Here is a 12,912-nt window from a genome sequence, read left to right as displayed (position 1 = left end):
AAGAGGCTCCTTCATTTCCTCTTCCACCTGGAAAGCTACTTTAAGCTTGCAGATATATCAAACATATGACGGATCACATCACATGTTAAGCATTCATCAAACATTCTCCAGAGGCTAAAGGAACATGAGCATTATACGAAACCACATCTTTGGGAATCTACCTCCTCCCCAACATTTTATTATGAAAAATTTTAAATATACAGAAAAGTTGAAAGCATCCCATGGGTAATGTCCAGATACCCACCTCCTAGATTCTAGAATAAACATTTTGATAGGTTTGCTTTATCACTCATCTACTCAACCTTCTGGGGATCCTCTAATTTAATTATACAACATGTGGGTTGGAGAAAAGCTTACGCATTCAAGGCTGTAATTTCAAATTCAGTCAAGTAAGGGCCAGAAGGCACTTTGGTATAATTTTCACCTTCTTTCTTAATGACAATGACACCCATGGGATTGTCAGGCAGTCTGAACAATGAGCTGGGAAATGGACTAGAAGTAGTTTTCCACGCGAAGTCCTTTTTCCTTTGTGAGCAAAACTAGCCCTATCTGAGCCTTTTACCTTTGTAAAAGTTTGGACCGCAATAGCTCCTGACAGGCTTCTTCTTCTTTGGTAATTTCTGGTCCATTGTACAGGATTCTCAACATGGAACAAGCTAACACAGACAGACCTAAAGCCAGGTCTACCAGAAAGGGCAAGCCTCCCGACACATCCTCCGACGACTCCTACAACGCAGACAGGGGCAAACCACATGGGTCAGTGTACACAGCGGAGCTCCCGCTCCTGGGCTGCACCACGCTGTGATGTCCCTGACCACAGGGGCTCACAGAGCAGCAGCGCGCGTCACTGCTATGGGGCACAGGGACTGTCCCCAACACCATGAGGAGAAAGATGGTGGCAGGGGGCAATGACCACAGAGTGAAGTCTCAACACAATTCTGGAGAGAGAAGAGCTGGTAAGACTCCATATTAGAGACAGCACAAATCTCATGCAAGATTCTTTGGCTGGATTCCTCTCTGCCGTGCCTATCCGGGTGTAAGTCATGGTTTTGTTTTGGCATCTCCATCCTGAGCTCGAACCAAGATGCTGTCAATCCCTTATACTGAATTCATTCAACAAACATCTGAGCATATCATTCTAGGTGCTTGAGACACAGCAGAGAAAAAGATTCCTGCCCTCACGGAGCTTTCATTCTAGCAGACGGTTCCACTCTAGTGTGTGTTAGGCTGGCTAAACTCGAGCAATCTCCAAGTCTAGAATAGGCTTCACAGATCAGGCAACTCAAGGGGTTAGAAGAACTACCACTCGTGCCCTCCCCCAAGGGAAAGAATTTATGTAGATTGCTGGGGGAAGTAACTATTTGGCACCGCTAAAAGGAGTAGACTAAACCCATATACAGCATACAACGTGGGTAATTAAGCAGAGACAGACCTAGACTAGCAAGATGAGCCTTTGAGAATAGAATGAAAATCTGATCCCACTATTCGAATAACCCAGAATCCCAGTGCTTGCTTCCACTAGGTGTTTGAGTCTTCTTCGCCCTAAGGAAAGATGCTGGAGGCAGATCACCTCTCCAGGCTTTGAAGACGGAGCCCCTAGCAATGGATTCTGTCTGCGCTGCCAAATGAATTTTAGGTCACAGCTAGTTTTATTCCACGAGACTACTACTTATGATAGTCTAGGAATGCCAAATGGAAGAGATGGATGAAACCGCAGCTCATATTCTGCCCTATTTCCAGGGCAAATATGATGTATGTAACCAAGGCACACAGGAGAAAGTACATTATGCCCACAGCAGTGGTTAGATTCAAGTACCTGAGCGCGAACTGTGCAAGCAAAGCCCCACATAGCTTTATCGGGAGTGTTGTGTTCACGGCCACTTCTCATTTCAAAGGAGAAGGTGACTGTATCTCCTTCCACCTTAAAATTTAAGGGGGGGAAAATACACTTTAAAAACAAGACACATGATTTTCAAGAGAGCAATGAATTTCAGAGATTTACTTTCAAAAGGACCACTGCAATATTTTACTCCTTTTCTCAATCGCTTGACTCAAATTCTATCCCCTCTCATCTGGACACCAAGCTCTTGGGTGTCTCTCCTGACGAGGTAGGTTTGGGGATGGGGCATCTGTGAAATGGGCCATGACTGCCCAACAGCAGGATCAGAGTAAAGAGTAAATCTTGAGCATAATTTAAATAAATCCCTCAGACTTCTACTCTCTCTGCCCTCCCCCGCCCACTTCACCACCTCACTCGTGCTGGTACGGTAGGCAAACGGCCTGTATCTTCAAGAACACAGAGTGCTGGAAGACCTTGCTCTGTTGGGACCTTGCTCTGTTTTACAGAACCAACACCACGAGTAAGAAACAAAGTGTAGGAAATGAAACAATGATTACAAGTGTCGTGCTGATGTGAGTTTGGATACATCCAGTCTAGACGCCTGGACATAACTTGTTGTTTGTGACTGAATTAAAGAGGGTACGTAATGCATTTGAGATCAAGGCTCCAAGAACGGACTTCGGAGCAGTTTTCAGGTTTTAGTGGGCATCTCAGTTCATAATCATATTCTAGGTAGATATGTTATTATTCCAGGGCCCAGATTACAAAGCAATTTGAGAATGGATCATTAGTACTGCTCCAAAGGCCCAAACTCATTTTGTGAAAACACTGATTCCACATTTTTAAACTGCAATGGCCCTGTGATCTAGAATACCCATCACAGGAGAGGGCAGAGAAGAAGCAGGCTGGAAGAACTAGCAGGCCATTTAATGCACAGGGAGGGAAATGCTGTGAGCACTCAGTCCCTGGAGAATAGATCCTAGCTCCGGAGTGGACAGGGGTCTGAGGCCCTGAAAGTCAAAGAACGGTCATTCTGAATGAGGTAGTTGAGTTTCCAGGCCTGGCAAGATAGCCCCATCTCAACAAAAGCACCCGTGGACAATTTTTTTTTTTTTTTTCTGGAATTGGAGTTAATACTCGGGCCCAGAGGGAGTGAGGGTTCATTTTTCTTTTCTAGGAAGTGGATCTGACTGGATACCATACCTTCACCAAGTCTTTGGGCCAGCCAGTTCCTAAGACACTACGGCTGCCATATCCCAGTGTGTTGCCTCCATACTCAGCAACCTTCCTACTGTTTGTGTTAGGCCCCGCATATATCACCAACTTCAAAACAGAAAATATACTGTTAGACTGTAAAAGAAAAACAAAAACAACATCTACAAATAAAAAGGCTGCAAAAAAATGTTTGTTTAAAAACACATTTATAACCAGGCACTGGTGTCATTATTATAGAGCTAATATTCCCTGATTTTTAAGGATATGGGTACATCAAATATTGCCAAATATTGCTTGGGGGACCTCACATTAACATAGTTCTATTTGGCTATTATACATATATGTTTTAAGTAGTTATTTTAATGCTAAGTCATGACATTTAATTCATTAATAACAGGTACAGTTTGCCCCTTTAAGTCCTCCCCCAAATTGATAAAGTGAGCAAATACCGATGGAAAGATGGCTGTATCTAACACAAAAAAATAAAGGCAAAAACAAATAAAACACACACACATACACAAAAACCAAAAAGTCAATGAATGAGGATTTTTAAAAATGCAACAAATTGAAAACAAGCCATATATCTTTAGAATGTTGCTTAATGGTATAAAAAGAAAATGACACAAATTTAGGCCAGAAAGGGGGCTGCTGCTTCTTGGGTCAGCTTTCACGTGTCAATATTTTTCTTCAATAAAGGTTATTCATTTAAATCCAATTAACCAACTTTCTAATATGCAAGAGAAACATTTAGAGGTCATTTGGCATTCAAATACTTCCACTGGAAGAAAGAGGCTCTGGGTTCTGTAAGTTCCAAATCTGTCTTTGAACATGCGCTCTGACTACCTCTGACCGCACAAGAGAGCTCAGTGTGGATCCAGAAGCTATGCTTCTAACCCTTGACATGTATCATGGTGTGCTCTCTTACCCTGTTGGATCTTTGCTGACCCCAACCAGGGACCACTGGAAAAGTAAATGTTACTTTTATCTGTGGAGTACGTCTCCCTGTACCTCCACATTGAACACTGGTGCCCATTGCAGGTGCTGGCTAGCATACGTCAGAAGATGCAAATTACTGGTTTTTAAAGGAGAAACAAAATGACACCGACTGATATGCCCATCTCTCCATTTCTATTTTAAACAGTCATAGCACTTTAATATAGGAAATGGGGGTAGCTGATGACAGGAGCTATTAAGTGCCATCAGGGACAGGCTGATGGCAGGAGATTTATTCTCTGAAAGGCCTACCAAAGACCGTTTTCTAAATTCCCTTGCCTCCAGCTAAAGTGATTTTTGAAGCAAACCTTAAGCCCCTCTGGATACCTGGGAGTCTTCCCTGTCCTAAAAGATGATGGGAAAGAGGATTCTATAATTTGCTCAGTGATACGTTTCACCTTCTCAGAGTATATACTGTTAAGAAGTCCTTTATTTTTCACTTACTAATCTTCCTGGATGGGATTTCAGATCTCTGCCCTTACACAGTTCACAGAAATGACAGATAGCTAACAATAATCTACATAAAAGTAGTCCTGTATATGTACAAGGCTATTTGATAATCCTTCAGCTGTTCTCATACAAGGTTATGTGTCACAAGTTCATTCACTTTTCCTCCTAAGTACAACATGGCAGTTTGCAATGCAACAATATAAACAGAAAAAAAAAAAAAAACACAACCTACAACCCCTCAAATGTTTCCTTTCATTTAAAATTATTAAGTCACTAGGTTGGAAACTATTCTTTCTCAAAATCTACATGGGCCTAGAGGTGCTGACAACAACGAAAAAATAATTTAAATAAAAATAAAATAGATCTTAGTACATCTGAAACTTCTAAAAGGGCACCTTCTCCCAAAGAATACATGAAGCCCCAGAAATGGGCAGTAAAAACTTTCTAGATAATGGACATCGCCTGTCTACAGGAATTCCAAGCATAGAAAGAAGGGAATAGGTAAGCAGTAAGGAAAACTTTCTCCGACTCAGATCTAAACTTTTGAAAGGTTACAGAAGTACACTTTCAATGTGTCATGAAAATACAGTTCTTGGAGCACAAAGTTCTGGTTCTTTCATTCCCCACCCACTACCCTTCAAGGCATATCTTAAGAAAGTTCTCCAAAGAGACATCTGCAGACAGAAATAAGTCAAGAATGGTGACCAGGAGCAAAGAAAAATAAGAAGCATCTAAGAAATCAGCTTATTGGAGGTGGAGCCAGTACTAAGCCAGTCTTGCTTACTTTGTCATAGTCATACTGTGAAGAGCATCTGCTGTCGAATCTAAGGTACAGGCAGCGAGCTCCTGGGATGTGGACAGTTTCTTTAAATTTATAGTTGTCTCTGACAGGGTGGACTGTTTCCACAGTCTTTCCAGCAGCCCATGGAGCAGGAATCTTTAAACCAGTGAGAAAGCCTGGCTCTTCTTTCTCTTCCAGCATCCTAAAACCAGACAAAGAAAAAGGGCTTTAGCTTAGCAGCAAGGAGAGGAAAAAGGAGACATACACACAGTCAAAGATAAAAGATTTATATGTCACTTTATTTTCCAAATCCTTTCGGATTGTAAATGCTTGGTATCAGTGGCGATCAGAAACATTTACAAAACTCCTATATTTAAGGCTCTTTTTCCTTTTTGTTGTTAGACAACATATTTGCATTTTTCCCCTCTTTTCAAGAAGGAAAGCCCAATTCGTATCCAGGAAAGGACCTCACCAGCTCTCATTTCAAGTTACTCAGGAAAAAAAAAAAAAAAAAAAAAAGATGCTACAAGATTGGTCACTTTCCAAATCCCATGGGATTAGTATCCTGCCCTATCAAGGTCCCTTTTGTTGGTATCCCAGTGTTGATTGTTGAAGACTCCATGAATCTATGTGCCTGCTTTTTACTGTAATTTTTACTAGGAAAAGCGCCTTCGAAGTCCTCTTATCTACTGTAATTAAACTTTCAAGGACTTCTCAGCCCAAGGCTGCGGCATACAAACTCCTACAACCAACACTTAGCTGTCATGGAATGAACTCTCTTCTTTCAGCTCTGCCCTAGCCAACATGGTGGCCACTTAGTCAACTGTGGCCATTTAAACTGCATCTGAATTAAATACAATTGAAACTTCAGTTCTAGATCACACCAGCCACACTGATGGTTGTATCAGTTAACAGCATGCAGCTGTGGCGGGGGCTTCTGGACAACAAAGTCACAAAGTTTAGTCACTGCTCGAACCTCAGCTGCATAGCTCCCTGCTCTAGAGAAACAGAAAAATCATTCCTATCTGATCAGTGTTTTTAAAGACAGGTTTAAGATACAATCAACATGTAAGAAACTGCACATATGTATATAAAAATGAAGTTTCCTCCTCCTTCCTGGTAATCGAGGCAATCACTTTTTGCTTTCTATCACTAGAAATTAGTTTGTATCTTCTGGAGTTTCACATATATGGAATCATACAGTATGTACTTGTATGTACTTGTGGCGGGGGATCTGGTTTCTTCCACTCAGCGTAAGGATTCTGAGATCCACTCCTGTTGTGTGTATCAACTGTCCACTCCCTTTTCTTATGGAGTAGGACTCCATCATACGGATATATTGCAATTCGTTTATCCACTCACCTGCCGATAGACACTGGGTTGTTTCTTGTCTTGGGCTACTCTAACTAAGGCTGTTCTGAGCCTTCATACACAAGTCTTTGTAAGAACCTATGCTTTCGGGAGCCTGGGTGGCTCAGTGGGTTAAGCCGCTGCCTTCGGCTCAGGTCATGATCTCAGGGTCCTGGGATCGAGTCCCGCATCGGGCTCTCTGCTCAGCAGGGAGCCTGCTTCCCTCTCTCTCTCTCTGTGACTGCCTCTCTCTCCGTCTACTTGTGATCTCTCTCTGTCAAATAAATAAATAAAATCTTTAAAATAAATAAATAAATAAAATCTTTTAAAAAAAAAAGAACCTATGCTTTCTTCTCCCTTGTGTGAGTACCCAGAAGTGGAAGAGCTTAGGTCATGTGGTAGGTATATGTTAAACTTTGTAAGCAATTGTCAAACTATTTGCCAAAGTTGTAATATTTTACATCTCCATCTATGGTACATGAGAATCTATCAATCTCTAATCTCTTGATCTGTGGGGAATTTACTCTAACCTGGTCCTAGAAGTCTACAAAGCAATTCTATAATTATCTGCAAAACCTTGACCCTAGAGTCTCTCTCTCTCTTTTTTTTTTTTTCCCAGTTACATAATCCTTGCTAAAAATCAATGTTGTAAAAGGAGAACCAGGCTTTCACCAGAAGAAAACAAGGCAGGGGTTCCTGCAAGGAAGCAGCATCTTTCACCTCTCATCGGGGAACAGCCTGCCCTTCTGGTCTGATGCACCACATGGGGAACAGCCCACCTCGGCAAAAACTGGACACTGGGTTTTAAGCAGCAAAGCCGTCTGAAACACAAAACCATCATCATGTCTTAAAGCGCTTACTGTCAGGTACCTGCATGGTACTGAGCCATATTTAGAATTCTCACTTTAGTCATCTTTTTACAACCCTTGTCTGCCCTCCTTCACGAAGAAACGCTTTGCTACTCAGACCACTTAACACCATTTCATTCCATGCTGGAATGGCACATATCCTTTCTATCAGTCCCCAGCAGCCGGCAAGGGCTCAGGAGACGGAGCAGGATGGGAAAATCTCAGCAGCATCGTAGCTCAGCATTTTCACAGCGGCCCGGCAGTCCGTACTTACTGTGAGACTACAGTAAGTAATTCAAACAGACGTGTTTTCCTTAATATTTCAGTGTATTTCCAGGACACGATATTTTTCCTCATTCCACTATTATTCCCCTTGGCTTCCAACAGACATGGTGATGTCTACTCGGCCTTCAATAAACGCATACGGCTGCAATGTCAAGTGGGTCGGCCGGAGAGCCGCTCGCTTTGGCACACGGAGGGTCCTACCTGGCTGGTATAAAGGACCAGCTGCACTAGCTGAGGCATCAGGGCATCGGCCATGGTCAGAGTCTGTAAATTTGGATGCATCAGCGAAGTCAGTAGCACTGGAAGAAGGTGACCAAGCATAGTAGCCTTAGTAACTTGTTCCAAGCCTTTTAACCTATAAAAGGTTCAAGAAAACACATAGCTTAAGCAATTCCTAATCACATGGCGAGGCAACCATCATCTTTCTCCAACAAATTCTCTTAAACTGCATTTCTGTGAATTGCTTGAGCGCTTACGGCTGTAGCAATTCAGTCCACAAATGTCCCACCTTCCACCGCTGAGGGAGAGGGAGACGACAGACATCTAGTAAGACGTTTCACCTTCAACCTGTGGTTTTGCTACAAAAGCTTACATGGTGCATTTCACAGCACCTCTGAAGCACTTTATAATTGGCTTCTAAAATACAAATGGCTACTCTAGGTAGTTACCACGTGCAAAGTTCCCTTTGGCTGTGGTGCCATAAGGGGCTGTGCTACACAGTCTCTGACACAGGAGAAAGAAACTGGCTACAACACAGATTTTGCATTTGTTTTTAAAATCTCGTGACCTCCTCCCATTTTATTGAGATATAATTGAGATATAAGGCTGTATAAATTTAAGGTGTATAACATAATTATCTGACATATGTCTATACTGTAAAATGATTACCTAAAATCACATTCTTAATATCCCAATCCTCTGCTAGAAGAATTAAGGTATGTGACTCACTCAAAAAAAAAAAAAAATGAGGGTTATGTAAATTCTCCGACACTACTTAGGATACTGGGATCAGAACAAGAAGCAAACCTCACATCTCTCAGGCTCTCAAGACTGTCCCTCCCCCACCAGGACAAATCTGCACCATGTGCCAGCAGAGTGGGCTCCACTGTGTGTTAACAAACCCCAGTGCAATGCCTATCTGTGCTATACTGTCCCCAGTTCCAACCCGGCCACCTACTCTCTGGGAATGGGTAAGAAACAGGGACATGGGGACAGACAGGCCTACAGGAAGAAAAACCACACTGTAGGGTTGTTTCGGACCAGCATCTGATCCATCAATAAGCACGGATGTAACAGTAAACCATAGCTGACATTGTAATGGGGAGGACTAAGAAAGAGCTTTATTACTGGGAAAGAGATTACCCTCTAGGTAGGTCACTCCTGTATTTGCAGTAAAATCTTAAGATATCACGTCAGCGTCATCTTTTGCACGGCAGTAAATTTCCCATATTACGAAGTCATCTCTGCCTCTCTAAAGTCTTTATCATGGGGGAAGCCAGGGCACACGGTGCTGGGCCAGATAACTGAAGGCAAGGCCAGTTTGGGAGCGACGATTTGGCGGACCCAAATGTCAGCGATGAGGCTGTGCACCGCAACCTCGCTGCCCTCTTAGACCACAGCTGTTAGCCCAGTCTCCCCTAAATGCACCATTACAGAGTTCCACTGCACTTCGCATTGAAACACTTGCCATTTCAACCTCTTCTTACAAAAATCCCACTCTATTAAATGAACGTTTGATGTTCTAAATGACTTTGCTTTCATAAGCAAATTCTGCTCCTAAAGGGCAGCAGGTCACAGCTCACGAGCCAGTTCCTCACCTCTGCTCACGGTCAGCTAGGTCACTATTTATGAGGGCAGTTGTGACCTGCTGTAGCATTTCCAACACTTCATCACATCCAGTCAGGATTTGGGTGGCAAGAGCCAAAATACTGACCTTTAGCTCCTAGGTAGAAAATATCATAATATTATTTTTAAGCTCTGTGATGAGTGTACACTCACAATGACAACATGAAATGATGTATTTAATGATGCATTTCCAAATTAAATAATGAGGTGGCCAGAATAAGCCCAAAGCAGGAAATTCCGCTCGGATGGCAAGTAGCAATTTGATTTGGGAGGCTAAGGTCTGGAGTGCTGACAGAAATACGCAGTATTTCACGGGGAGCACACCGGGTCCCTGGGAGAAAAGGCATTTCTCCCATCCCCTCCAGCACAAGAGAGCTCCCGGTGGCCAGCCCAGAAACTGTCCAGGTGGAAGATTGCCTTGGGTGGTATGAGGATAGCTAAAGAGAAAAACAGAACAGTAAAAGGCGCATGTATAGGCGGTGAATAAAATGAGACAAAACACAACATTCCGAAACAGTACAAGTGACCTTTTTACTTAATGTTTTAAACCATTACACTTGAAAGCAGGCAAGTTAAAAATTCAGTTAAAGTAGCAGGCAGTTCTAGGCTACCAAACATTTAAAAAAAAAACTATTAGTGAGTTCGTGGGCAACCAAATACTAAATAATGTGTTAAGAAGTACTAGTTTAAAAATCATAGAAATATTTAGTTTACAATTATTTTCTATTTTTTAAAAATGCAACCAATCTAACCCTTTAGGTAAAAAGGGTTTTACCTAATTTTTCCCAGAAATACTGGACAACTCAGCCTCTTCTGCTTTTACCACTAGTACTTTTCTCCATGGGCTAACGAAGAACTTAGGGAATTTAGCCTTTCAAAGAGGAAACACTGGGGGCGCCTGGGTGGCTCAGTGGGTTAAGCCGCTGCCTTCAGCTCAGGTCATGATCTCAGGGTCCTGGGATCAAGTCCCGCATCGGGCTCTCTGCTCAGCAGGGAGCCTGCTTCCCTCTTTCTCTCTCTGCCTGCCTCTCTGCCTACTTGTGATTTCTCTCTGTCAAATAAATAAATAAAAAAATAAATAAAATCTTTAAAAAAAAAAAAAAAAGAGAAAACACTGGGTTTCATTACTGGACTTTCCTGGGGCCTTTCTTGGAATTATTAAGATGTTTTTATCATTTAAGAGAAAAGGAATTCTGAATGGACAGGCGAAACCACGGTTTAGGTTACGCGGATCCTATCAGCTGCCGGGAGCTGACAGCGGCACAGCGGGGCGTTTCACGCGCCTCCTCGCTGACCTCACAGAGCCTTACGAGGGAGACCTACTGCCCCTCTTCGCTGATGAGGAAACTAAGGCAAAAGAAGTTAATCAATAGTATCAGCATTTGAAATGATTAATGCATGCATTTTTGCCTATTTAAAAACTGACTCCTTAATAAGATCAACTCATTCACAGGAACTAGCAAGTATAAGGGTTTCATAGTACACGTGCATAAAGGAGTAAGAAAAGGGCAACTGTAACAGCTTTCAGCTTTTCGGCTCCCTTGGTTAATTTTTCACTGTGTTTTAGTCAACACTTTAAAGAAGAATCAAGTTCTTATTGATTTCTCTAACTCTCTCACAAAGAAGAAATTCTGAAGAACAATGCAAATAACAGCCTCCAGCATCTGTCAAAATGATAACATCCACTGCTATAAAAAAATCTCTGGACTGCTATAAATTGCCATGTGGGAACAAATTATTGAGTTTACACAGAAGCTAACATAAAAATAATTACAGAGAATAAAAGAAACTGTAGGTTTAGAAATTATTTGATATAAAGGTTGCGAGAAAATTATCACCTTTTTGAAGTTATTTGAATCGAGAGAATATCAAACCAGCCACGGTGTCAAAATTATTTCAAATGTTATGCACCCAGATTTATTTTATCCACATACCCATAAATTTCAGATGTGCAGATCACTTGTAAGTGCCATATTTTGTATTCTTTAAAAAAGATGAAAATAAACAAGGCACAAAAAGATTGACAGGAGCACATGGAGGACACACTATGAGAGTGTCACAAATATGGTAACCACTGTGCAATGACATAAAAACCTATGAAATGAGTGACCTACTATTACCTCTCACAAAAATATAAGCCACATGGTGAAATCTGACATCGTAATACACAGAGATTTAGCCAATTAAGCTGTGCTTTTACACACAGGGTAGAAAGCATCGTTAGAAGAAAGCTTGGTGTTTACCTGTACCTTCAATGTCTCTCCCTGCAAGGAGTTGTCACTGTCATCATTCTCATCGGGTTTAATCAAAATAGTGTTACTGAGAAGGTGGTTCTGAACTGCCATCAGATAGCGCAGGCAGGAGGATGCAGCCTTTAATACAAACAAGGGCATTTAGATGATCTACACCCTACTGAAAGGGGTCATGTAATCCTCATGTGTTTATAAGATTTGGACAAGGGAAACAAAAGAGAAAGTACAGAAAACAGACCAGGTTAGTTTCTCAGGTGACTTTATTTCCAAATGGCTTTTGATACGTCACTTGACAAAATTTACTGTAACTTTGTGCCTTCTGTACAGAATTCACACTCGTCACACAAATACTTACTTGAATTCTTCCCTCTTAATAATTTTTCCTCCCACCCTCTTCCCCTCTCATGCATCTCCACCAAGGAAGAGTCCGTCTACCCAAACCCTTAAGAGAATTTCTCGGTTCTTTCCCATCTGTGCAACAGTGATGCTTTAGAAAACAATGCTATAGTAAAAATTAACAGGAGGGGAAATCCTATTTTAAACAAACCCAAAACATCCAAACTCCCAAAACAATTCACCTCACCAAGACATTTAAGCAGGAAGAATAAAGTCTTTAGAGAAAGTATTTCAAGTGAATTCGTACAGCTCTATATTTCCAGGAGAAACAGACACCCACTGACTTTCATCAACTAAGGCTGCCTTGGAGAGCGTGTGTGTTACAGCAGTGTGTACATACACACCTCAATACGGTAACATGAAAACGGGGACACATGATACAATTCTGCCTTCATGAAACACAGTGTTACTTACAGGCACGGTTGAAAGGAGTTTTTGAAAATCCTCTTTAGAGACGGTTTGGCACTTGGTGATTAAGATACAGGATTCCCGAACAACGATCTTCAGGATGTAGTGTAAAAGTTCATCATTTAGTCTTTAAAATGCAGGAAAAATGCAACAATAAGATACCGATGGTTTAATAATAAAAGGATAAATTGTATACAGTTGGTATGAGATGACAAATAGAAGATACAAAATTAACTGGTTCTGTAGGTA

At 41.7% G+C, this 12,912-nt stretch overlaps 1 protein-coding gene across 10 annotated transcripts in view; it reads right to left on the bottom strand.

The window, feature by feature from the left end:
- The window catches only part of HECTD4 (HECT domain E3 ubiquitin protein ligase 4), a 185,861-nt gene that overhangs the window by 74,641 nt on the left and 98,308 nt on the right, over positions 1–12,912 (bottom strand). For 5 of the 10 annotated variants that reach the window (XM_044244240.1, XM_044244242.1, XM_044244243.1 and 2 more), the window contains exons 16-24: positions 12,670–12,790; positions 11,851–11,979; positions 9,580–9,704; positions 7,964–8,117; positions 7,350–7,450; positions 5,283–5,481; positions 3,044–3,190; positions 1,817–1,921; positions 563–726 (exon numbers count right to left, since the gene is read on the bottom strand). In XM_044244240.1, the coding sequence (XP_044100175.1) occupies positions 563–726; positions 1,817–1,921; positions 3,044–3,190; positions 5,283–5,481; positions 7,350–7,450; positions 7,964–8,117; positions 9,580–9,704; positions 11,851–11,979; positions 12,670–12,790 (1,245 nt within the window). The remainder of the gene's footprint in view (positions 1–562; positions 727–1,816; positions 1,922–3,043; positions 3,191–5,282; positions 5,482–7,349; positions 7,451–7,963; positions 8,118–9,579; positions 9,705–11,850; positions 11,980–12,669; positions 12,791–12,912) is intronic. The other 5 variants (XM_044244245.1, XM_044244249.1, XM_044244246.1 and 2 more) reach the window with 3 other exon arrangements.

The sequence above is a fragment of the Neovison vison genome, chromosome 3, assembly GCF_020171115.1.
Source record: "Neovison vison isolate M4711 chromosome 3, ASM_NN_V1, whole genome shotgun sequence".
Lineage (NCBI taxonomy): Eukaryota > Metazoa > Chordata > Mammalia > Carnivora > Mustelidae > Neogale > Neogale vison.
Note: the sequence above shows the minus strand (reverse complement) of the source record. Positions and strands in the feature narration are given on the sequence as shown.